At 41.8% G+C, this 22,789-nt stretch overlaps 1 protein-coding gene across 1 annotated transcript in view; it reads left to right on the top strand.

The window, feature by feature from the left end:
* The window catches only part of KIF14 (kinesin family member 14), a 111,220-nt gene extending 90,297 nt beyond the window's left edge, over window positions 1–20,923 (top strand). The window contains exons 21-30 of the mRNA XM_069737332.1: window positions 1,536–1,680; window positions 2,710–2,810; window positions 3,055–3,149; window positions 5,905–6,150; window positions 8,768–8,952; window positions 10,056–10,214; window positions 13,613–13,735; window positions 14,692–14,766; window positions 17,139–17,262; window positions 18,856–20,923. Of these exons, the coding sequence (XP_069593433.1) occupies window positions 1,536–1,680; window positions 2,710–2,810; window positions 3,055–3,149; window positions 5,905–6,150; window positions 8,768–8,952; window positions 10,056–10,214; window positions 13,613–13,735; window positions 14,692–14,766; window positions 17,139–17,262; window positions 18,856–19,103 (1,501 nt within the window). The 3' untranslated portion in view covers window positions 19,104–20,923. The remainder of the gene's footprint in view (window positions 1–1,535; window positions 1,681–2,709; window positions 2,811–3,054; window positions 3,150–5,904; window positions 6,151–8,767; window positions 8,953–10,055; window positions 10,215–13,612; window positions 13,736–14,691; window positions 14,767–17,138; window positions 17,263–18,855) is intronic.
* Window positions 20,924–22,789: the final 1,866 nt, after the last annotated feature.

Below are 22,789 nucleotides of genomic sequence, written 5' to 3' on the forward strand. Positions count from 1 at the left end.
AAAAATCCCTCTTTACTTTTTTCTCTTTATATGAAGCAACTGACATCCTTCTCATATCGGCTTTGCCTTTCATTTAATCAGCCAGATATGACTATAGATGGGACTTGATGGACCTCTCCTTTCAGCCTTATGTACTGTTTAAAATATAATATATTGTGAAAAGTCCACTTTCTATCACTAAAAAGGGGATGATTAAAGCTTGTTTTGTCCACTACGTTGTTGGGATATGGACTTTGGAAGTTTGGTGCACCTGATATGCCAATTTACTCTTCGACAAAGGTGGGGTTAGCATTGATTCTTCTCTGGGGGTGTTTATTTTTTCCCTCTTTATGACACTGCTCAATCATGGGAAGGCCACATCGTACAGGGGAAAAAAACACGACCCCAGAGAATGACCAAACAGACTTTTCCAGTGTCATCCGGTGAGAAATGATGTCTGACTCTACCACACTGAGAACTCCTCACTCCCTGCCATTATAGAGCTGGGAGAGGAGGAGAGCATCGTGGGAGCAGCGTTTGTCACATACAACGCTTTGGATCTTCTACAGATATTGTGCACGCTATCAATTATCTGATTCCATGCTGCAGCTTTAATTACAGTGTGGTCAAGTGAAACACTTCAAGCCTCATCATGTGAAACTAAAAATGACTGTTTGCACCCTCTTTGGGGGTTTCCTTTACCTCCCCCCCCCCCCCCTCTATGGTACTGCCTTCTTATGATTGGGCAGCGTCATAGAGTAGAAAAAGTAAGTATCCCCAGAGAATAATCTGTTAATATCCCATTGGTTGAAGGGGAAATCTGCATTTTTGGCACCCTATTCTTCACTGCATTTCAGAGATATTCGCTTTTGGAGAGAAAAAACAGACAAAAAAAGCCATTTTAATTAGTCCCTCAGCCCCTCTTTAGTAATAAGCATGGTTTAAAATATAATCGTCGTTTTGATTTTTTTTTTTCTATACAAATCAATAGTGCAAATGAAAATAAGAAACTTTTGTAATATAACTTGCCATTTAAATCTGCTTTTCTGTACACCAGGTCTATTTAATTCTCAAATTTCTCATTTAACATGTACGATCTATATTTAGTTAAGACAGATTTTTACATTACGGAGATAGAATCTTATCAGCACCAACTGCTATCTCCTATGTAGAAGGGAGCGCGGACTAGAAGGGAACAACCTTGTCTCATCGCCCTGCCGTCTCCATAGAACTTTATAAGCACCAACTGCTATCTCCTATGTAGAAGGAAGGGCGGACTAGAAGGGAGCAACTTTCTCATCTCCCTGCCCTCTCCATAGAACTTTATAAGCACCAACTGCCATTTCCTATCTCAAAAATGTAAAAATCTGTTTTTTTTTACTGAGCACAGATTTTACCTGTGACATATCATTTTCTGAATTAAAAATTAAAAGAACAGTAGAAAAATATTGTCAAAGCTCCACTAAAACATTTTTAGTTTTTTTTTTAACTTTTATTTCAATATCTTTGCTAAATCTATTTGTCATTTTTCATGATAAACATCTATTATTTTCCAGGCATCATATATCTGATACAGATAAAGAAAACCAGCCTGGAGATTCTGTACAGATCCTGGTTAGAAATCTCAAGTTGGGCATTGTGACATTTTGGAGTCTTGAGAAATTTGAGTACAAGTTGGCTGCAATGAAGGAGTTGTACGAGGTGACTGACGAGCTTGATGTGAACGGTTTTGTTCACTGATAATTATACGCTTTAATGATTGCGCAAATGCATCTGGGTTTGTCCAACCGTTACAGATCTCCTCACAGTTTCTACAGATAATGTTATAGGAAACCTGAAGACTACGAATAAGGGGAAGGAGGATTATTACAAAGTAATAACAGTATTTTACAATGAAAAGTTAAAAAAAAGTTTTTGAAATACAAAAAAATAATAAAACAAGTTCAAATCTCCCCCTTTTGACCCGTTAAAAATAAAAAGTACACATATTTGGTGCCGCTGCATTCATAAAAGTCAGATAAAAATATAATATAAATTAATCCAATCAGTAAATAGCGTAATGAGAAAATGGATCGAATTGGCAGAGTTACGTTTTTTTTGGTTGCCGCAAAATTGCAATAGAATGCAGTAAAAGATGATGAAAACATTGTATCTACCTCAAAATGGCATCAGTAACGACATATGCTCAGGCCGCAAAAAAAAAAACCTTCGCACAGTCCCAGATCCTGAAAAGTGGAAGCATTACAGATCTCAGAAAATGGCGACACAAAGTTTTTTTTTTTTTTTTGTTTTTGTTTTTGTTTTTTACGAATTTCCCAATTTTTTTTCACCGCTTAAAAAAGAAACTATACATGTTTGGTATTGATGTACTCGTACTGACCTAGAGAATCATATTGCCAGGTCGGTTTTACCATGTAGTGAACATGGTAAACAAAAAAAAGCAATTATGACATTATACTTCTTCGCAAGTGGGATTTTTTTCCGCTTTCCAGTGCATAACATGATAAAATGAATTGGGTCGTTCAAAACTAGAACTTGTCCCACGAAAAACAAGCCCTCTTATGGTTATATGGACATAACAATCTAAAAAGGTTATGGCTCTTGGAAGAAGGGGAGATAAAAATGGAAAATGTCCATGGCGTGAAGGTTTCAACACTAGAGCCTGCAGGTGACAGTGTTTTTGGAGATTTCCCTTTAAATGCTAAATAGCTGTGATTTTTACATTTATAGAGCAATGGCAGTGCAAAGGATGATGACATATTTTATGACCCAGGAGATGAATGGGAGCCAGACTTATCAAAATCATCAGTGTCACATTTCTCAAGGCGCAGGTAAAGTACAGCATGATGGTCCACTAACAATGTTTAACACCTGAAAATGCAGCCAGATCTGCAGTGTGCATGTCCAACTTTATGGTCCAGGCTTCTATTAGTGCTGGACGTGGCAGCCGCTTACATACCCTAGAAAAGGTGGAAGGCCGGTGGGAAACACTTCAGAGCACAACAGAGCTTCCATTGATTGAATGTGACTTGTAGATACAGATTTATTTAATTTCAGATATTTTTTTTTTTTAAGGAGCAAAAGTCTCATGAAGAACAAGAGGATTTCTGGATGTCTTTATGAGATACGAGTCCACCCTATTCAAAGTTTACAATCTGGACACTCATCGGGTTAGTATTCAGGTCAAATTTTATTTTGGAATGAATATGTGGGTTATTGTACCTTTTAGAAACTTTTGTCAAATTACGTGGCTATACTTGCATTGCTTACGGTCTTCTACTGGTGATGGTCACGGATCTTCCTCATAGCTCAGACATTCTCCACCATTTGACTACTCTTGGACCCTTCTGTGGCGATGGTGGCAGTAAGCCCATCTCGCAGCCACACAACCTGTCATGGTACAGGTTCTGGCGCCAACTCTTCCCTTCTCGGCCTGGCCTTTTTTTTATTTTATAACTGCAGCACAGGTGTCATCTGACCTGGTGTCGTCTTCAATCTCTTCCCTGTGAACATGCTCTTCCACTCTTGGGGTTCCTACTACTATAATTCTTTCTTTACGTTCGCCTTTGACCGGCAGATGGCGGTGTTCGTGTGCAGTTACTCAGTTATGTATCAACTGTACTCTTCTTTCTTGTCCACTCCTTTAGGTTAAGTTTACATTAGCGTTCGGGGGCTTTGGGGAGGGCTGCGTACAGCCTCAGTTAAGCCCCGCTTACTTCTGCATACTTCTGCATGCATCCTGCGTACCTATCTTTAACATTAGGTATGCAGGACATGCAGATGCATTGTTTTGACGCAACGCAAATGTGAACCCGGCCTTACACACACACACACACACAGGCATACACACACACACACACACTTTCTGCTAAACTAGATATTGATCTGTAACATTTAAGAAAAAAGGAGGGGGGAGAGGGAAGGTTAGGAGCTTGACACGCCGAGACGTGCATCTGTAAACCGTTGCAAATGAATGTAGCTGGTGGGTGCCGTACCTGCTGGTGATTTCAGCTGAAGTGGAAGAAAGAAAAAGGGAATATCCAGCACGTCCATCCAGTGTAAGTAAAATATCCAAAATTTATTGAAGCATTTTAAAAAACAATATTAAAAAAGAGAGAGAGACTCTCTCTGCCTGCCTTAGTCATAGGAACTAATACCATCTAGATGAACAGGTTTATATATAGCAAGGAACCAATCACAGACATAGCAATCAATTACAATGAAAAAATGTTTTAAACAACAGTTTTAAAGGTTTTTGATACTTTTCAATGGTGTCATAATTATTCTTTTGTAACTTGCGATGTCACAAATTTATATTCATGCATTCCCCATTCTTTGGCTATGACAGCAATTGAACATCATCTAAGTATAGTAGCTATTCAGATTCATTGAAATGGTTCATTCTTGCGTCTCTACATTATTTACTAAAGCATAATTTTTTTATGTTTCAAAATGAGTACTTCATCCAGACCATGGGTGCTCCTATGGGGTCTAAATTCTCCCCATCTTTAGCCGTTTTATTTATGGCATGGTGGGAAGAAACCTACATATTCACAGATGATAATCCATTTCTCCCATACCTTAATTGGTATGGGAGATTTGTGGATGATATTCTGCTAATTTGGCAAGGGGACGTGACTAAGTTTTCTTATTTCATGCTCTATTTGAATAACAACAAGTGTAACCTGCGTTTCACCAGCGGCATTCCATCGCACGAGGTTTCATTCTTGGATGTGCTCCTTACCGGCAGCAATACAACACATAGGGTTAATACTTCTCTTTATAGAAAAGACAATTCTGGAAACACAATCCTGATGTCTTCAAGCGCACACCCTCGACATACCATTCATGCCATTCCTAGGGGTGAGCTCACGAGAGCGAGAAGAATTTGCTCTAGTGAGGAAAGTTTCCACAAGGAAAGTCATCTTATTTCTAATAGATTATTTGATAGGGGATATAAACAATCCAATATAAGACATGCATTCAGACATGTTTCCAAAATTCCACGTGCTGATTTATTGTATTCTGACAGTGAAAATGCAAGTGCCGCTCCTGAAACGCAGATTACTTTTTCTACCGCTTATAGCAGTCAGTACAATAAAATTAAACAGATCATTCTTAAATATCTCCCTGTAGTCAATCAGGATAAATCTTTATGCACAATTCTTCAGAATGGATGCAGAGTAGTGGCCAGGAGAGGTTGCACACTGGGGAATATTTTGTCTCCCAGTATGGTGCGCCAGAAAAAAACTCCCACATCATGGCTATCAATAAAAGGTTTTTTTAAATGTTCTGGCAACAGATGTAATGTCTGCCAATTTGCAGACAACAAAAGAAATACTTTTTCCTCGAATCACAATGTTACTTATAATATAAAATCATTTATTAATTGTGATTCTGACCACGTTATATACTGCATAAAATGTAAGGCTTGCAACATTTGCTATATAGGTTACACCACGAGGAAAATCAAAAAAAGAATTTCAGAACACATAGCAAATATAAATAACAATAATTCAGGCTATTCTGGGGCTACGAAACATTTTATTTCTGTACATAAAGGAGACCTATCAGATTTTTCATTTTTTGGCATAGAAAGGGTTAGTCAGTCACCTAGAGGTGGAGATTGGAAGAAACAATTAGCACTGCGGGAAGCCTTTTGGATTCTGACTTTAGACACTAAACATCCACACGGTATGAATTACAGGAATGACCTTTTTTACATATATTGAACTAACAGATAGATCTTGCGGCAATTTAAAGTATATATTTATGCAATTTCAATGTATTTGAAATAGGAGAAAAAAGTCTTCTTATGTGTGTTTAGCTGCAGCTTTTTTCAATGTAATTGATCTGTAACTTTTCTGCTGATTGTGCAGATGGAGCAGACACACTGTAATGTATTTTATACTTCTATGTCTATAGGTTTAATGAACAAATCGAGCAGTTTCTTGAGTAAGTCCAGCAGTGTTTGCTCTAACCCCACAGATTCCCATCTTCCTGGGATCTGTAAGGATCTAATCGGATCTGCCCTGGATTCCCTAAGTCGCAGTCATGCAGATGACAGTAACATAGTGGACAGTGTGATCTGCTGTCTGCGTACTGTGTGCACTGGAGTCCATGCTTTGTCTGGGGCTTATGAACAGCAGGACGATGACAGCACTGATGCCTGTGAGTGTAAAGCAATCTTATGCTACATCTTGTATTTTCTTGTTGTAAATATGAATGTAGGATTATTACCAAACTTTCTTATTTTTCCCCCATGAACAATGAGCAATTTATTGTTGGGTGTCCTACACTCAGAACCCCCCGATCGGTTGAATGAAGGGGGCAACGTTCGTGCTGCCGTGTCTCATGCTACAGTTTAGCAAAAATCACTGTGCGTGGTAAAACAGGGTGATAATTGCCTAAAATTATTGTTCTATCTGTTAGGGGCTGCTCTTTCTTACTGATTGACGTTTATCGAGGTCCTTACCCCCACACTGATCAGTGAACCACCGCCCTGAAGTGCTCCTCTCATGATCATGTATGGGCTCTATAGTGAGTCTATGGGTCCATAAAGCTCTTGCAGAGCGTTGTATGGACCATTAGATATTGAGACCCTGCTCTGCTCTGTGCACACAGCTCACACGGGTGTTTGGACCGATTGAGGAAGATCTCAGAAATCCAGACCTCCAGCAATCAGCTGCACTATAACATAGAGAAGATTGCATGGGATGAGCGATTCCTTCTTAAAGACATTGTGACACACCTGCAATTTGTTGGGCTCCTCCATGATTACACAGTGTCTATCCTAAGGGAATGAGCTGTCAATTTGCTTTTCTTGATAAAATTGCCCTTCCTAGAAAGTTCTTCCGTGATAAGGCAATGTATTGCTGCCTATCTGTGTATTTGGATTTTACTAATGGCGACCATGATGTTTGTCACCTTTTGTCAGTTGGTAAAGAAAAAGCCAGTGATTGGTGACCCCAGTCAATCAGCTGATTACTGCAGGTGCTCAATCAGACACCCTTGTAGTTGATATTGATAAATCGTCAATATTGCTGGGGTTATTACCTACAAAGCCATAACCAGATTCATCATGCACCACAAAGAATTCTCTAAAAAACACAATGATACGTCATAAAATGGGTCTATTCCAGAGAGAATCAGATGCTGGGAGAGTATACAGAAGTTACACAACAACATCCACAATAAACGATTAGTATGTGTGAACACCATGATGGCGGCACTAAGGCAGCACTATGTTGTGCCTGTGACCCTTTACTGTAGACCACTGACCACTTCTCTAAATAATTAGTAACTGCCATGTGTAGCAAGCTTCTGCGCACTCCTCCTGCAACAGGATTCTTTTATGCCATATATGTTTAGTATTTTCGAATAAAAATATTGTCCCGATTCAACAAAACAATTTCACCAGAATTCTGGGGTAAATCCATAGAAAAAAAAAAAATCACAACATTTTGCTACAACTAGGAGCTGTGCAAAAATGTGGAAACTTTTAGCGTTTTCACAAGTTTCTCTCTGCCCCGTCAAAATGAGTAAATCTGTGGGGTGGCGCTACAGCTAGTCTAATTGATTATGGGTGGCGCATGGAGATGAACGCTACTTGTCAGATACCCCTCATTTATCAAGAGCTGTGCACGTTTTAATGAATCGCGAGTGTCTAACTCCAACACGGACCCGATCAAGACAAGGGGAGAGAATCGCCAGTGTTGATGGATCACAGCATACGTCTTAATGAATCTCTCCGGTCTTGTAGAGTCGGATACTATGTCTTAATGAATCTTGCCAGTCTTGATGGAGGGCATTTAGGAGTCAGACGCTCCTGATTCATGAGTAGGTGCATGCTTCTCAATGACAAGTGGGGTGCACCTTGCTACAAATCTTACTTCGCTCCTTGACTGGAGTGAGCGTTCTGAGTAAGGAAGGCACAACTTGCCATTAGTCAGATGATTACAGGGGGCCTTGTGAACTTGGTTTTCTTTAAGATTAATGGGGTCGTCCTTTACTTTTCATTAGTTTGAATAATAGCCAATAGAATTGTCTACCGGATTCTCATCTGCTCCTCCATCCTGCTGGCCTCCTATCTTCCTTTTCTGGTGGGGGCATCAGTGGACAGTGGTGGCCATTCTTGTGTCACTGATACGCCTCATTGGTCACTTTCCTTCGGAGCTGGAGGACACCCCTCGGAAGCCCTCCCGGCCTGGAAGGAGTTTGGCTCCTGATTGGCTGCCATAATCACCTGATGTCCCCTATGAAAATGACAGGACATCAGAGTGCAAAGGCAGACACATTTTAGAGCAGTGGGGTCCAGAAGTAGTAGGTTTTTTATTTTAGGATCACCCGTTTTCAAACTAATAAGCAGTGCACAACCCCTTTAACATCTAGATATCCTGTACATGCACATTCTGGGAATATTATTTATGGAGTTCCTTTTACAGGGGTTATATTGAGTTTTGAAGCTATACCCTATCCATAGGAGGGGCAACATCCCAATTGTTGGGACCCCACTGATGCCGAGAGCCGGTTCTCTGTAGAGCCCCATGTAAATGGAGCGGTGGTTGCTCATGCGTACCTCCACTCCCTTCATTCTTTATGGGAGTGCCGAAGAGCAGCCGAACATTACACCCTGGTGGTCCCATAGAGAATGAGCTCAGTGGAGGTGCGCGTGATCCGTCACACAGGGCTCTTCACATAGGAGATAACGTCCAGAATTGGTATGACTCCTTTAGGTTATATTCTACAGCATGGATTCCTACAATCCCGTCTTCTGCTGTCTTCCCAGTGTTCCTGGTTAATCGCGCAGCCCAATTCCAGAGCGTCCGGCTGACGTCTGCATTCCAGCAGCTGGTTGTGCTAAGCAAGCATTGGTTGGAGCGTCTTCTCGAGAAGCCGGAGAGCTCCCGGCTAGCTGACAGCCTGGTGCTGGCCATTAGGAAGCTGGGCGGATACCTGCAGCTGCTCTTACAGGTGGTCTTCACATTGTCCGACACTTGCATTTACAATATCTCCATTTTTGTTAGTGTTATCAGCCACTAGTGATGGATCGATTTTCTTGGACTTCCTTTTTTTATTAGTGGTACACAAATTTGCATGACAAACTGTTTTATTTATGATATATCAAAAAAGAAATATCCTGAACGGGAAAATAATCGATGATCTGATCTTATTAACAAGCCCAATTATAGGGTTTTCAAAGGTTGGATTGTTAAAACTAATATCTGACTGCTTGTTTTATATTGTCTATAATATTATTTTCATTTATACATTAAGAATTTATTTTTATTTAGAAAATGTGTTTAAAGGGCACCGGTCTGTAGGATCATTCCTCCTAAGTTTTTTATATGGGCATATAAGTCATAGGGAGCTGTATAAAATGATACCGGATATCTGCGATCTGATGTCTTATTCCAGCATAATTCATGATTTTCTTAATATGTAAATGAGCTGTTAAGATCTATGGATGGACGCTGATCTCTCTAAGAGCTCTTATTTCACATCAAAGGGGGATACCCGTATGAGGCATGGAATGGCTGACAGTCTGCTGTCCTGATGTCACTGCAGAGCTGTGTGCGATTACAACTAACACTTCTTCAGCTTCTCTCCAGCAGTAAATGTGGGGGGAGACGAGTACAGCGGAGCTGACAGCACTGTGAGAGGAGGCCTACAGCTGCAGAGGTGTTTGTAATGAGACAAAACTCAGCTCTGCATTGAGATTAGAGCGGAGAGCGGCCATTACACATCACACTGGTAACTCCCCCTTTCATTTACAATAATCTCTGGAGGCAGATTCTCATGGAGATCAGTGTCCGGCCATGGTTATTATCTCATTTACATATAATAAAAATGTCTGTCTCTGGAATGAGATATCGGATCACAGGGGGTGAGTCCTGCATTGCGCAGGGGGTGGGACACGATGACCCTGGAGACCCCTGCTATGATTCTATAATATAAAGGTATCACTGTATTCAGCTTCCTATGACCTACATGCCTATATAGATGGCTTAGGAGCAACGATCCTACTGACAGATTCCTAATACCAAATGTAGCTAACGACTTTAACATTTTGGTAGGGTTGTTGCTCAGATATTTCGGCCATGGTTACAGAAGCTAAAGAAAAAGCCAATTATACAACAGAGCAGATACTGCAGAGCGTAGGAAACCTGGCTGCCCTGAATGACATTGAATTACATCTGTCAGAAGAGGAAACCGTGGAGGATCATGGTCTCCAGGTATAAAATCTACACAAACAAAAATGCCTGACATCTCCTCAGTGAATAAAACCCATTTAATTCACCTTTTAAAGGGAATCTGTCTCCAGGTTTTTGCAGTTAACCCCTTTACCCCCAAAGGTGGTTTTCACGTTAATGACCGGGCCAATTTTTACAATTCTGACCACGGTCACTTTATGAGATAATAACTCTGGAACAGATCATCGGATCCCGGTGATTCTGACAGTTTTTTCGTGACATATTGTACTTCATGATCGTGGTAACATTTCTTCAGTATGACTTGCGTCTATTTGTGAAAAAATGGAAATTTGGCTAAAATTTGGAAAATTTTGCAATTTTCCAACTTTGAATTATCATGCCCTTAAATCATAGAGATATGTCACACAAAATACTTAATAAGTAACATTTCCCACATGTCTACTTTACATCAGCACAATTTTGGAAACCTAATTTTCTTTTGTTAGGAACTTATAAGGGTTAAAAGTTGACCAGCGATTTTTCATTTTTCCAACAAAATTTACAAAACCATTTTTTTTTTAAGGACCACATCATATTTGAAGTGAGTTTCAGGGGTCTGTGATGGAAGATACCGAAAAGTGACACCATTCTAAAAACTGCACCCCTCAAAGTGCTCAAGAAGTGCACATTCAACAAGTTTAGTATTCCTTCAGGTGCTTCACAGGAATTTTTGGGGAAAAAAATAAAAAACTTAACTTTTATTCCGAAAAAATAAACTTCAGATCCAATTTTTTTTATTTTGACAAGTGTAACAGGAAAAGTGGACCCCACAGTTTGTTGTGTAATTTTTCCTGAGTACGCCGATACCCCATATGAGAGAGAAAACCACTGTTTGGGCGCACAACAGAGTTCCGACATGAAGGAGCGCCGTTTGACTTTTTGAATGCAAAATTTGCTGGAACAGTTGGCGGACGCCATGTCGCGTTTAGAGAGCCCCTGATGTACCTAAACAGTGAATACTCTGCAAGTGACACCATTTTGGAAACTAGACCCCTCAGGGAACTGATGTAGATGTGTCGAGACTTGTGAGCACATTGAACCGTCAGGTGCTTCACAGAAGTTTATAACGTTGAGCAGTAAAATTTAAAAAAAATCAAATTTTCCCCACAAATGTTTTTAGCACAAAATATTGCATTTTCATAAGGATAACAAAACAAATTTCACTATACAATCTGTTCTGCAATTTCCCCTGAGTACACCGATACCCCATATGTGGGGGAATACTACTGTTTGGGCGCACGGCAGGGCTTGGAAGGGAAGCAGCATCATTTTACTTTTTGAATGTAAAATTTCCTGGAATCATTAGCGGACATCATGTCCCATTTGGAGAGCCCCTGATGTGCATAAACAGTGAAATCCCCCCCACAAGTGACCCCATTTTACAAACTACACCTCTCAATGAATTCATCTAGGGGTGCAGTGATTGTACTGACACCACAGGTGTGTCACAGAATTTATACCATTGGGCAGTGAAGAAAAAAAAAACTACATTTTTACCACCAAAATTTAATTTTCGTCCCAGATTTTACATTTTCACACAAGAAGTGGTTAAAAATGGCACCATAATTTGTCCCACAGTTTCTACTGAATGTGGCAATACCCCATATGTGTCTGTGTAGTACTATTTAGCCATACAGAGAGACTCGGGAGGACCGGAGCACTATTTGCCTCCTGGAGTGCTGATTTTCCTAGAACAGTTTGGGAACTCAATATACAGTGCCCCTATTTGCTAGAAGAGCAGAATCCCCCCTAAATTGACCCCATTTTGGAAACTATACCCCTTGGGGAATTTATCTACAGGTGTAGTGACGATTTGGACTCCGTGGGTATTTTCCAGAAACAGGCAGCAATGAATGTTGCCGAGTGAAAATTGCAAACTGCCGTTGTAATGACCAGTACATAGCAGTCACCAGTACGTTATACCCAGCCCGTGCTTCAGGAGGCATGTACCCTTAAGTTAGGCGGGCTCTCATCGCTTCAGAAATGCCAAGTGTGGACGCAATATCTGGTTTAGGTTCAGTGTGGGAGTTTTCAGAAGTATGAAAAACTGTAGTCCACGGCACTTTTATGCAGTCCTAAAAAGACGGACACCACCGGATCACAGGTCTTATGGCGTCCACAGTACCTCCATCTGCCTCATTATAGGGAATCTTCCACCGGGTGTTCTGTCTGATTCACGTATTTCAGAGATTTACACGGAAACCCCGGTTTGAGCGCATAGCGCAGAGCGCAGGATAAACATGCGCAGAGCCTTAATACAATCTTTGGGAGGCAGAATGAAAAAATCAACAGCATGTTAAATTGGTTTTATTTATTTTTTACGCCGTTTCTCATGCGGGATAAGTGATATGGCGACTTTATTCTTCGGGTCGGTGCGATTACAGCAATACCAGATTTATATTGGGTTTTTATGTTTGGCTGCTGTCACACTAAAAGATGCTTTTTATTGCAAAAAATAGTTTTTGCATCACCACATTTTGAGAGCTATAATTTTTCCAGATTTTGGTCCACAGTGTCATTTGAGGCCTTGTTTTTTGCGGGACGATTTGGCGTTTTTATTGGTACCATTTTCAAGCAACTGACTTTTTTTGATCGCTTTCTATTCTAATTTTTGGGAGGCAGAATGAACAAAAAACCAGCAATTCATGAATTTCTTTGCGGGGGAGGGGTTTATGCCGTTTCAGGACTGGTAAAATTGATAAGGCAGTTTTATTCTTTGGGTCAGTACAATTACAGTGATACCTCATTTATATTGTTTTTTTTATATCAATTATTACGTCTGATGTCAGAAAGGGGTTAATCTGAGGACAGCATAATGCAGTGACTAAGAACCCAATTCCAGCAATATGTCACTTACTGGGCTGCTTGCTGTAGTTTGGATAAAATCAGAGTTTTATCAGCAGCAGATTATCACTAGAGGACTAGTAAACCTGCTGCCATGTAGTCCTCCATATTCATGAGATCTGTGTAACTTCGCCCTCACCAGTGATTGGCAGATTTCTGTTTATGTTCAGAGAACTGCTAGATCTGCAGCAGAAAAAAAATATTTTATCAAAGCTGCAGCTCAGTAAGTGACACATCGCTGTAATCAGGGTCTCTGTCCCTAAATCATGCTGCTCTCAGGTAGTCAGCAAAACCTGATGACCGATTCCTTTTAAATAAGAGTGTGGCAAATTTCTGGGACTGCATTTTTTTTTTCTCCTGTTTGTGGTCAAATAGTGCTATTGCCCACTATTTGGTGAAAATCAGACAGACTCCATTATAATCAATGGTGGTGTTTGCATTTGTTATGTAACCAATCCATCCTCTGCATGAATTGCATATCTGAGATTGAAAATGCCGGTGTGAACGGAGCCTAAGTTGTATTCTTGTCCTGCCAGAAGTCTATAGGTGAGCTACTTTACATGGGACTGCGGTCTGGATTGGAGATTATAATGGACAGTGGGCTGCAGGCGTCATACATGATGCAGAGAGATGTGGACCGCTGCTCTGTGCATGATAAGGTATGTGAACCGTCTCCGTCCTTGTGAACTCGTTCGGATGTTTACTTTTGGGTAAAACGCTTTACATTTAATAATTTCTTCAGGACTGTGAGAGTTCTGCAAAACCAAGAGTAGGAGAACATCATCCCTGAATGCATCGCGACCAGACCTCCTTCTCATGTCACATGTAGGGTCCCCAGGTGGGACCCAGAGCTAGCATCAGTTTATGGCGTAGCCTGTGAACTTGCTATGAATGTATGAGATAGAAATACACCTTCAATATATAATAAAGGGGCGGTCCGAAACTAAAATGTATTTTAATCCTATTAATATAATTCATTTTCTAATATTCTGTCATTGAAAAATCCCTTCAGTTCTCTCTTTACTCTGCTTTATTTATTTATTATTTTACTACTTCTTCTTTGTGGACGCTTCCTTTGAGTATCCCCAGTGCATGCTGGGATAGTCAAACGAGTCGTCTTCAGGGGGCAGAGAGTGTGGTAACTGCCACAGCCTCTTCCCCCTCCCTGAAACGAAGCATCATCAGTGACGCATCAGGTCTACCGAGCATGCGTCTGTTTCCAATTGTGACGTGTGTTCAGTAGATTCTTGTAACTCTGCAATATGCAGAGTGACAGTGCACTCCCTCTACAGGTCTAATCAGAAGTAACTAGCCGCTAAGAGAGCACACTGTTAGTGCACATTGTAAAAAGAATACCCAGTGTGCAGGAAAAGTAGAGACCAGCGTCGCCCTTACAAGTCACTAGCCCAGCCCCGAAAATGGATATTATTAATAATGCTTTTCTCCGGGGAGGGGCAGAGGCTGCAGTAGTGACCATAGCCTCTGCCTCTGCCCCCTGATAACGATTTGTTGACTATCCCAGCATCCCTAAATAGTCAGACATATATAGGATTAAAATGCATTTTAGTTTCGGACCTCATCTTTAAGCCAGAGTCAATGTTTTTTTTTAATCTAGGTTCTTGAAGACATAAAGAAGAACTCCCGCACATTATCGTCTTTCATGCAGAATAGCCTAGCTTCTTGTAAGAAGGTACAACTTACTGTTTTTCTTATAATATAGAGTTGCAATTCCAATTGTTCGGCTATCATTGAATGTTATATCTATTAGCAACATTTGCAAAGTTTCTGCTGTTTGCAATAAACCGAACCAGAACAAGGTAAATGGATGAACCAAACTAACACAAGAAGTCGTTTCTTCAGATTAATGGGAAATGCTGCAGCATGCAAACGCCAAAAAATACTAGTGACCTGGTCGGCCAAGTCCATGAGGATTGGGCCAAGATTCCTCAGGACTGCTGCCAGAAGCTAGTGTCTGGCGTTACACTACATTAGCAGCGAGTCAGAGGCTCTTATAAGTACTGAAGGGGTGAATAATTCGGAGATGTAGTAGTCAGTAAAAGTGACCTTTTGTGATTACCGTATATACTCAAGTGTAAGCCAAGTTTTTCAGGACATATTTTTGTGCTGAAAATGCCCCCCTCAGCCTATACTTGAGTGAGGGTCCCAAAAGATGGAGGGGCAGCGGTGGAGCAGTGGGTCACAGGAGGTAGGAGCCAGCTGCTGTGGCTAAAGCCTGTGCCCACTGCTAAAGAGAAATGAATATTCACTGCGCCTCCTGATGAAGTTCTAACGAAACGTACGTTGGGGCGATGGGGAGCGTTCAGACTGACACTGGTTTGTAAATAGTGTATTGTTTCATTAGGCTCTTTGACTTATTTTCTGTCATGGTATTTCCTCCTATGCATGTGATTTTCTCCATTTGGGAACCCTTTACTGCTGGCCACTATTGTGCCTGGGTTTTCCAGACACTCTGTTAGGCCACAGCAGGTGATTTAGCCTGTATATTCATTAGGCGGACTCCACTTATTACTTTGTACTTACTAGCACACTTTGCTCTTATGTATGGCTGAATGGTTTATTCTGCTGCACTAGGCACTTTAATTGATCAGTCTCTATGCTCCCTGTGTTTTGCGTCGCAGTCTCTGTTTTTTATTATTTGTTGTTTTTTTTTATTCAACTTTAATAAAAATTATTTTTAGATTATACTCTGTGAGCTTCATATTGCTCCTTCCTTAGTGTTATTGAGTCGCCCGCCAGGGCCGTGGGGTACTCGGTACCAGGTCCGGTGTTCACAGGGGGATGTCACGGTGGCTGACCCGGTCCGTGGCTCACGGCGCCCATGTAAAAGGGAAAAGTCTTTAAAGGGAATAAAGTTTATGTTCGTGACGCCATCTGTGGTATTCGGTCAGTGGGGACCTACGCTGCTTTAAGGGGGGTCCTCTGGGGTGATGTTTTGGCAGCTAGATGGTATAACTTCCTACTGGTGAAGAGTATCCCCAGGGCTCCCGGTGTGTAAACGGTGGATGGTGAGAGGTGCAGTGAAAAACGAGGACACAAGGTTGCAGTCTCTTTACCTTGTTTACTGTTGGTTTCAGCAGCCACAGTCCAGGGTACCAGACCACAGGGCAGGCAGAGTCTGGCCGGTTTGGAGGCAAATCCAGAGTCCCCTTGTCCAGGTGGAACTCAATAGCCTCCCTTGCGCTGTAGTGGTGTAGTCCCTTACTGCTAAGCCTCTCATAAGGTCCTCACAGATGTGATGTCTCTCTCTCTGTCCCCCCCCGTATAGGATGGGACAAAACCTGTATAACTGGTGACTTGAGCCTGTTTATAGGGTCTCTTAGATAACCCGGCTCTGAGGGGTGTCACCGTGCCTCCTGGGTGTAGGTGCGGACAGGTAACGTGCAATTAGCTGTCCTGCCGGTCTCTGAAGTAAGGCGTAGAGGTCCTTACTACCTCGGTGTTCCGGCTACCGGTTCTCTGCGCCTCAGAAGGAGGCAGCCTGCTCGGGGCTGGTCCCCTTCTGGTATCCTCTCCCGTGCTTTGCTTTCCTGCACGCTCACTGCAACGTATTCTGTTTTCTGAAATGTCTTTCTGGGAGCTGCAGCTCTGAGGGCATGCACGGCTCCGTGAACCTTCTATCTTCAGACGGCTGTCTGGAACTTTTTTTTTGGTATTGGCTGTTAGGATTGCTACTTCCAATAGGTGGCGCTAGAGTTCTAGTCCTCTTTGTAGATGCAGTTTGTGATGATTTGGAGGCCCCATTTGTTATATTAGTTGTGTTCAGTTATTTAAATTGTTCTTGTTTCATAGGTTTATTGCAAACAGCTGAAAGTTGATACATTTTGCTAATAAACCTAAATTGCGATGGAATCGAATATTTTTTATAGATACTGTACACGTATAAATGATTAATTTTGTAATAATTTGGTAAGTTATTGCCATTGCATAGCTGGCTAACATTTTATATGTGGCTGATGATGCTATCTTTTTTTTTTATTTCTAATTTAATACAATAAGATTTCTAACTTTTTTTTTTTATTCAAACTTCCTAAATTTCTCCAGCTAAACGTGGACCTGCTGATGAAAGACCTGTCCTTTAGTGTTCGGAGCCCCCTATGTACAGGGCTGCAGCGGATCAATCATAGCATGGACTTACTGCGACAGAATGTGGTTTCTATACTAACAGGTAAAATACTGTGTATCTTCACTGTTGCTTTATTCTGTTTTTGAGTGTTTATTTTACAGGTAATTTCACTAACTGCATGTATAGATATTAACGGACAGAGGATATTACCTATTCTTAATATTATATGGCCATATCTATGCCTGTTTCCATTGTGAACTGTGAGTCTTTTTAAAAGGAATCTGTCACCAGGTTTTTGCCGCCTAATCTGGGAGCGGCATGATGTGGAGAGGTGCCTCTGATTCCAGTGATCTGTCACTTATTGGGCTGCTTGCTGTAGCCTTGATGAAATCCCTGTTTTATCAGCAGGAGATTATCACTAGAAGACTAGTAAACCTTCTGGCAGGTAGTGCTCTACATTCATAAGCTCTGTATAACCCCACCACTGATTGGCAGCTTTCTGTGTACACTGTGCATAGGCAGAAAGCTGCCAATCAGTGGTGTGGGCGGAGTTATACAGAGCTTCGCATTAAGAGAACTGCTAGATCTGCAGCAGAGAAAAACGGGATTTTATCAAAACAGCCACAAGCAGTCTAGTAAGTGAAACATCACTAGAATCAGGGTCTCTGTCTCTTCATTATGCCGCTCTCAAATAAGATCACAGCAACCTGTCAACAGATTCCCTTTAAAGGAGCACTCTGCTGTTTTTTGTATTTTTCTTGCCCCATCTGTTACCAATCAGTAGTGTGTGCAGAGAATATTTTAGAATACTTCCCGGCCACTGTCTTCTGCCATTTCCAACACCGCAGCGGTGGCATCACGTGACCGCAGTTGTGACCTGCTGGCTCACTTGGCGACTTCTGGTTGGAACCAAGGTCACTTTCCCAGGGTAGATCTAGGAGACTGAGAATGGGGCTCTTATAGATTTGCGTTAAGGAAGGAAGGAACGGTCTTCAGTGTCAGCTGACATGTATGATCTGGGGTTGGAGCAAGCATCGGACCTGGCGACCAATAGGTATGTGAATGAACTCGTTACACCCATTACTGATTAGTAACAGAGGGGGCAAATAAAAAAGCCAGTGTTCTTTTAACTGTGCTTTTGCACAAAATTAACATTATTAGTAACATCACAGGTCAGCGGCTGCCCAATGTCTTCTTTAATAAAAAGAGCCGCCCCAGACAGGTGGTATGTACTCTTTGAAACAGATCTGTCACCAATTTTACAATTATATACTGCATACTTTCCAAAAATGAATTTCTTAGACCTGATAAGGATGTTGTATTTACATTGAAAATCCAAGTCCATACGGCTTTAGGGTCCTATGTGAAAGATTAACTCCATTTTTGCTCACCTAACCTGATTGACTGCGCCTCCTCCCTGCTGAGATCTCACACTGCTCCCTGCAAGCTGACATTGGCAGTCAGGAAAGGCGAGCAGAGACTCGTAAAATTGGACTCATGAGCTATTTTATTATAACTGGATGCATCTTAATATCAGAATTATACTGCCATTCTGACTTTCAGTGTTAATACACCAGTCTCATAAGGTCTAACAGATCTAGCCAACAATGTATGTAGTTAGTATTGTGGAATCTGGTGACTTTAGGTTGTGATTTATGGGAGTGCTGTCAATTTTGAGAATTCCTTTTTTTCCAGGTCTGGACATAGATGCGTCAGAAGTTCTTACCTGTCTGAACAATCTTAATTCTTCATCAAATCAAGTGAATAAAAGCCTGCCGGTACGAATCATTGGTCTTCCGGAGCTTCAGACCTTGTTGGAGGCCCTGTCATGTGCCATTCACCAGCGCTGCAATGACAGACCTTCTCCTAGAGCTCTCACCGTGCAGACCTCAGAGGCCTCGAGTCACGGGGTGTTCTCCCCCAGCACCATCCAGTGGGTGTGATGTTCATCGTCTACGTGTAAGGCGGTGGCCAGAGGATGGGTGCCGCTGTGTGACCGCCCAATGCTTACAAATGGATGGAGCTACACAGCCGGCGAAAGTCAATCAGAGCAAAAGTGGCCTTCTTGATCATTGGGGACAATCAAAGTATGGCCTACATTTTGTAAATCACATTGGGAAATACACAAGGAAGGTGACTAGGGCCAGGTTCCTCCGTGTACAGACTGCAATTTCCAGACCCAAACTCACAGACACATGTAACATACGTCTGTCTGTATATGTTCCATTAAATACGCCCATCTGAACCGGCCTTAGGGCGCATTTACACTCTCCATTGGGAACCTCCATATCTAAATATGCTGCCGATCAGCCGATGAATGAGCAAAACACTCGTTCTTAGGCAAAAGTGTTTTTAATCTTGATTAACAGTCATGGTTCTCGGCAGCACGTTACCCTATGCAATAATGCTGGCGATAACATGATGTTCCCTGCGTGCAGAACAATCGCATTGATCAGGGGTCCCCAACTCCAGTCCTCAAGGCCCATGAACAGGTCATGTTTTTAGGATTTCCTTTGTATAGCACAGGTGATGCAATTATCACCAGGGTAATGCTAAGGAAATCCTGAAAACATGACCTGTTGGTGGGCCTTGAGGACTGGAGTTGGGGAACACTGGCATTGACGATCCCTCTGTGCACATATGAGTGCAGTTGGCTTTTCTAAAGAAGCTAAAGGGACCATCTTCTGTGCAGCACGGGGCGGCCGGAGTAAGCGCACGCACCCTTAATTTGTCTGAAGTTCGGATTCTGCAGCTCTCACACATTTAGATCAAGCCACATTGTCACAATATGGCAAGGAAAAATACTACAAAATGAGTACTGTTTAAAACAAATTTGCACTGAATGCACAATGTATGTATGTACGTATGCTTGTATATAGATTTTTATCATTTGGCTTTTTTAAAATTCTCTGTAATATTATCTTAGCTAAAAAAACAAGCAAAAAAAATCAGATAACCATTGCTCTGATTCTAGATTTCACAATACAAACTGCCTTTTTCAATAGATCCTTTAGACCTGATGAGGCTAGTGTACTTACCGCAAAGGTCCATGGTGCAATGGCTGTGTAATCATTAAAAGTGTCAAGCCTAATATTAAAGTCCAGTAAGAGCCTGTAAAGATAAAGAGCCCGATGCTTCAATTAATATCAGGGGGAAACATTTTCAAAAAACAGATCATACAAAGTAATGTACCCCAGCTTCATCAGGCCTGAGAGATGTATGTAACGGTATGTGCAGTTTATAGGGTGATATCCGGTGAAGGATCTGCATGGAATGTTACCATGAATAGCCAGATTTGGAATGGTTTATCGGTTCCTTGCGTGCGCTGTCGCGGTCTCTGTTGGCTGCATTGCACTTTATCTGACTTCTTTTTAACCAGGCTCTTTAAAGTCCATAGAACAATTAGCAGGATAAATTTCTTAATCCGTAGTGGAGCAAATATTATCCTGCATCCGATAGTTAGAGGTCGCAACCTTTCAGAAAACCCCTGCACAGCTTTCTACAATAGGATCTATAACGCTGTTACTCCAGGAGCTGTAGCCATAACATGGAGAGACGGACACTAATATGGGCCCATAATCCGCTTATGGGCAACCACCAGTATAGCTATTAGTGCTTTCACCTCTGTGTGAAACTGATCTCAATGTAACGTAAACTATGTAATAAGCATTAATGGTGTAGTGTGTGAATTATGTAATGACCGGAATTGTCTGCTATTTATAGTGTGCTAATACATATGGGGAATAAACGTAAGTCGATCATCTGTGTTTCTCCTGTCTATTTTTTGCTTTAGTTTATTAAAGTTGTATTGAATTCTATTAAAGATATTTTCTCTTAAAGGGAATTGGTCACCAAGTTTTTGCAATCTCATCTGAGAGAAACCCAATGTAGGGGCAGAGATCCTGACTCCAGTGATGTGTCACTTACTGAGCTGCTTGCTGATAAATTTACTGTTTTTCTTGCTGTATATCTATCAGTTCTCTGAATGCTGAGCTCTGTATAACTCCGCCCACACCACTGATTGGCAGTGTACACAGAACATAGCCAATCAGTGGTGAAAGTGGGGTTATACAGAGCTCATAAATATGGAGAACTTACATGGCAGCAGGTTTACTAGTCATAATCTCCAAGCAGCCCAGTAATTGACACCTCCGTGGAACGAGGCTCTGTGCCTCTACATCATGCTGCTCTCAGATTACATGGCGAAAACCTGGTGACAAATTCCCTTTTAAGATTTGCTAAACATGATATTAAAAAATATTTCGCCACTTTTGCTTTTCCTTAATACTTCCACTTCAATTTAAAGATATCAATCTCAACGTCCTCACCTTAGACTAGAGGCCTGTTATGCTGTGCTATCAGGCAACACAGTGTGCAGTAATCAGCGCACATACAGTGATATGGCAATAACCCAAAAACAATAGAACAAGCTCTGAGACGTGGAATCTCTGCAGACTGCAATACCTGAACCAATCCTCACACAACTAAAAGCAGCAGTGGATTGCGCCTAACACTACCTATGCAACTCGGCACTGCCTGAGGAGCTGACTAGCCTGAAGATAGAAATACAAGCCTGACTTGCCTCAGAGAAATACCCCAAAGGAATAGGCAGCCCCCCACATATAATGACTGTTAGCAAGATGAAAAGACAAAACGTAGGAATGAAATAGATTCAGCAAAGTGAGGCCCGATATTCTAGACAGAGCGAGGATAGCAAAGAGAACTATGCAGTCTACAAAAAACCCTAAAGCAGAACCACGCAAAGGGGGGCAAAAAGACCCACCGTGCCGAACTAACGGCACGGCGGTGCACCCTTTGCGTCTCAGAGCTTCCAGCAAAAGAGAATAGCACAGCTGGACAGAAAAAACGGAAACAAAAACAAAGTAACACTTATCTAGCAGAGCAGCAGGCCACAGGAAAGATGCAGAAGCTCAGATCCAACACTGGAACATTGACAAGGAGCAAGGAAGACAGACTCAGGTGGAGTTAAATAGCAAGGCAGCCAACGAGCTCACCAAAACACCTGAGGGAGGAAGCCCAGAGGCTGCAATACCACTTGTGACCACAGGAGTGAATTCAGCCACAGAATTCACAACAGTACCCCCCCCTTGAGGAGGGGTCACTGAACCCTCACCAGAACCCCCAGGCCGACCAGAATGAGCCACATGAAAGGCACGAACAAGATCTGGGGCATGGACATCAGAGGCAAAAACCCAGGAATTATCCTCCTGAGCATAACCCTTCCATTTGACCAGATACTGGAGTTTCCGTCTAGAGACACGAGAATCCAAAATTTTCTCCACAATATACTCCAATTCCCCCTCCACCAAAACAGGGGCAGGAGGCTCCACAGATGGAACCATAGGTGCCACGTATCTTCTCAACAACGACCTATGGAATACATTATGTATGGAAAAGGAGTCTGGGAGGGTCAGACGAAAAGACACCGGATTGAGAATCTCAGAAATCCTATACGGACCAATAAAACGAGGTTTAAATTTAGGAGAGGAAACCTTCATAGGAATATGACGAGAAGATAACCAAACCAGATCCCCAACACGAAGTCGGGGACCCACACGGCGTCTACAATTAGCGAAAAGCTGAGCCTTCTCCTGGGACAAGGTCAAAT

The sequence above is a fragment of the Ranitomeya imitator genome, chromosome 8 (assembly GCF_032444005.1).
Source record: "Ranitomeya imitator isolate aRanImi1 chromosome 8, aRanImi1.pri, whole genome shotgun sequence".
Classification (NCBI taxonomy): domain Eukaryota; kingdom Metazoa; phylum Chordata; class Amphibia; order Anura; family Dendrobatidae; genus Ranitomeya; species Ranitomeya imitator.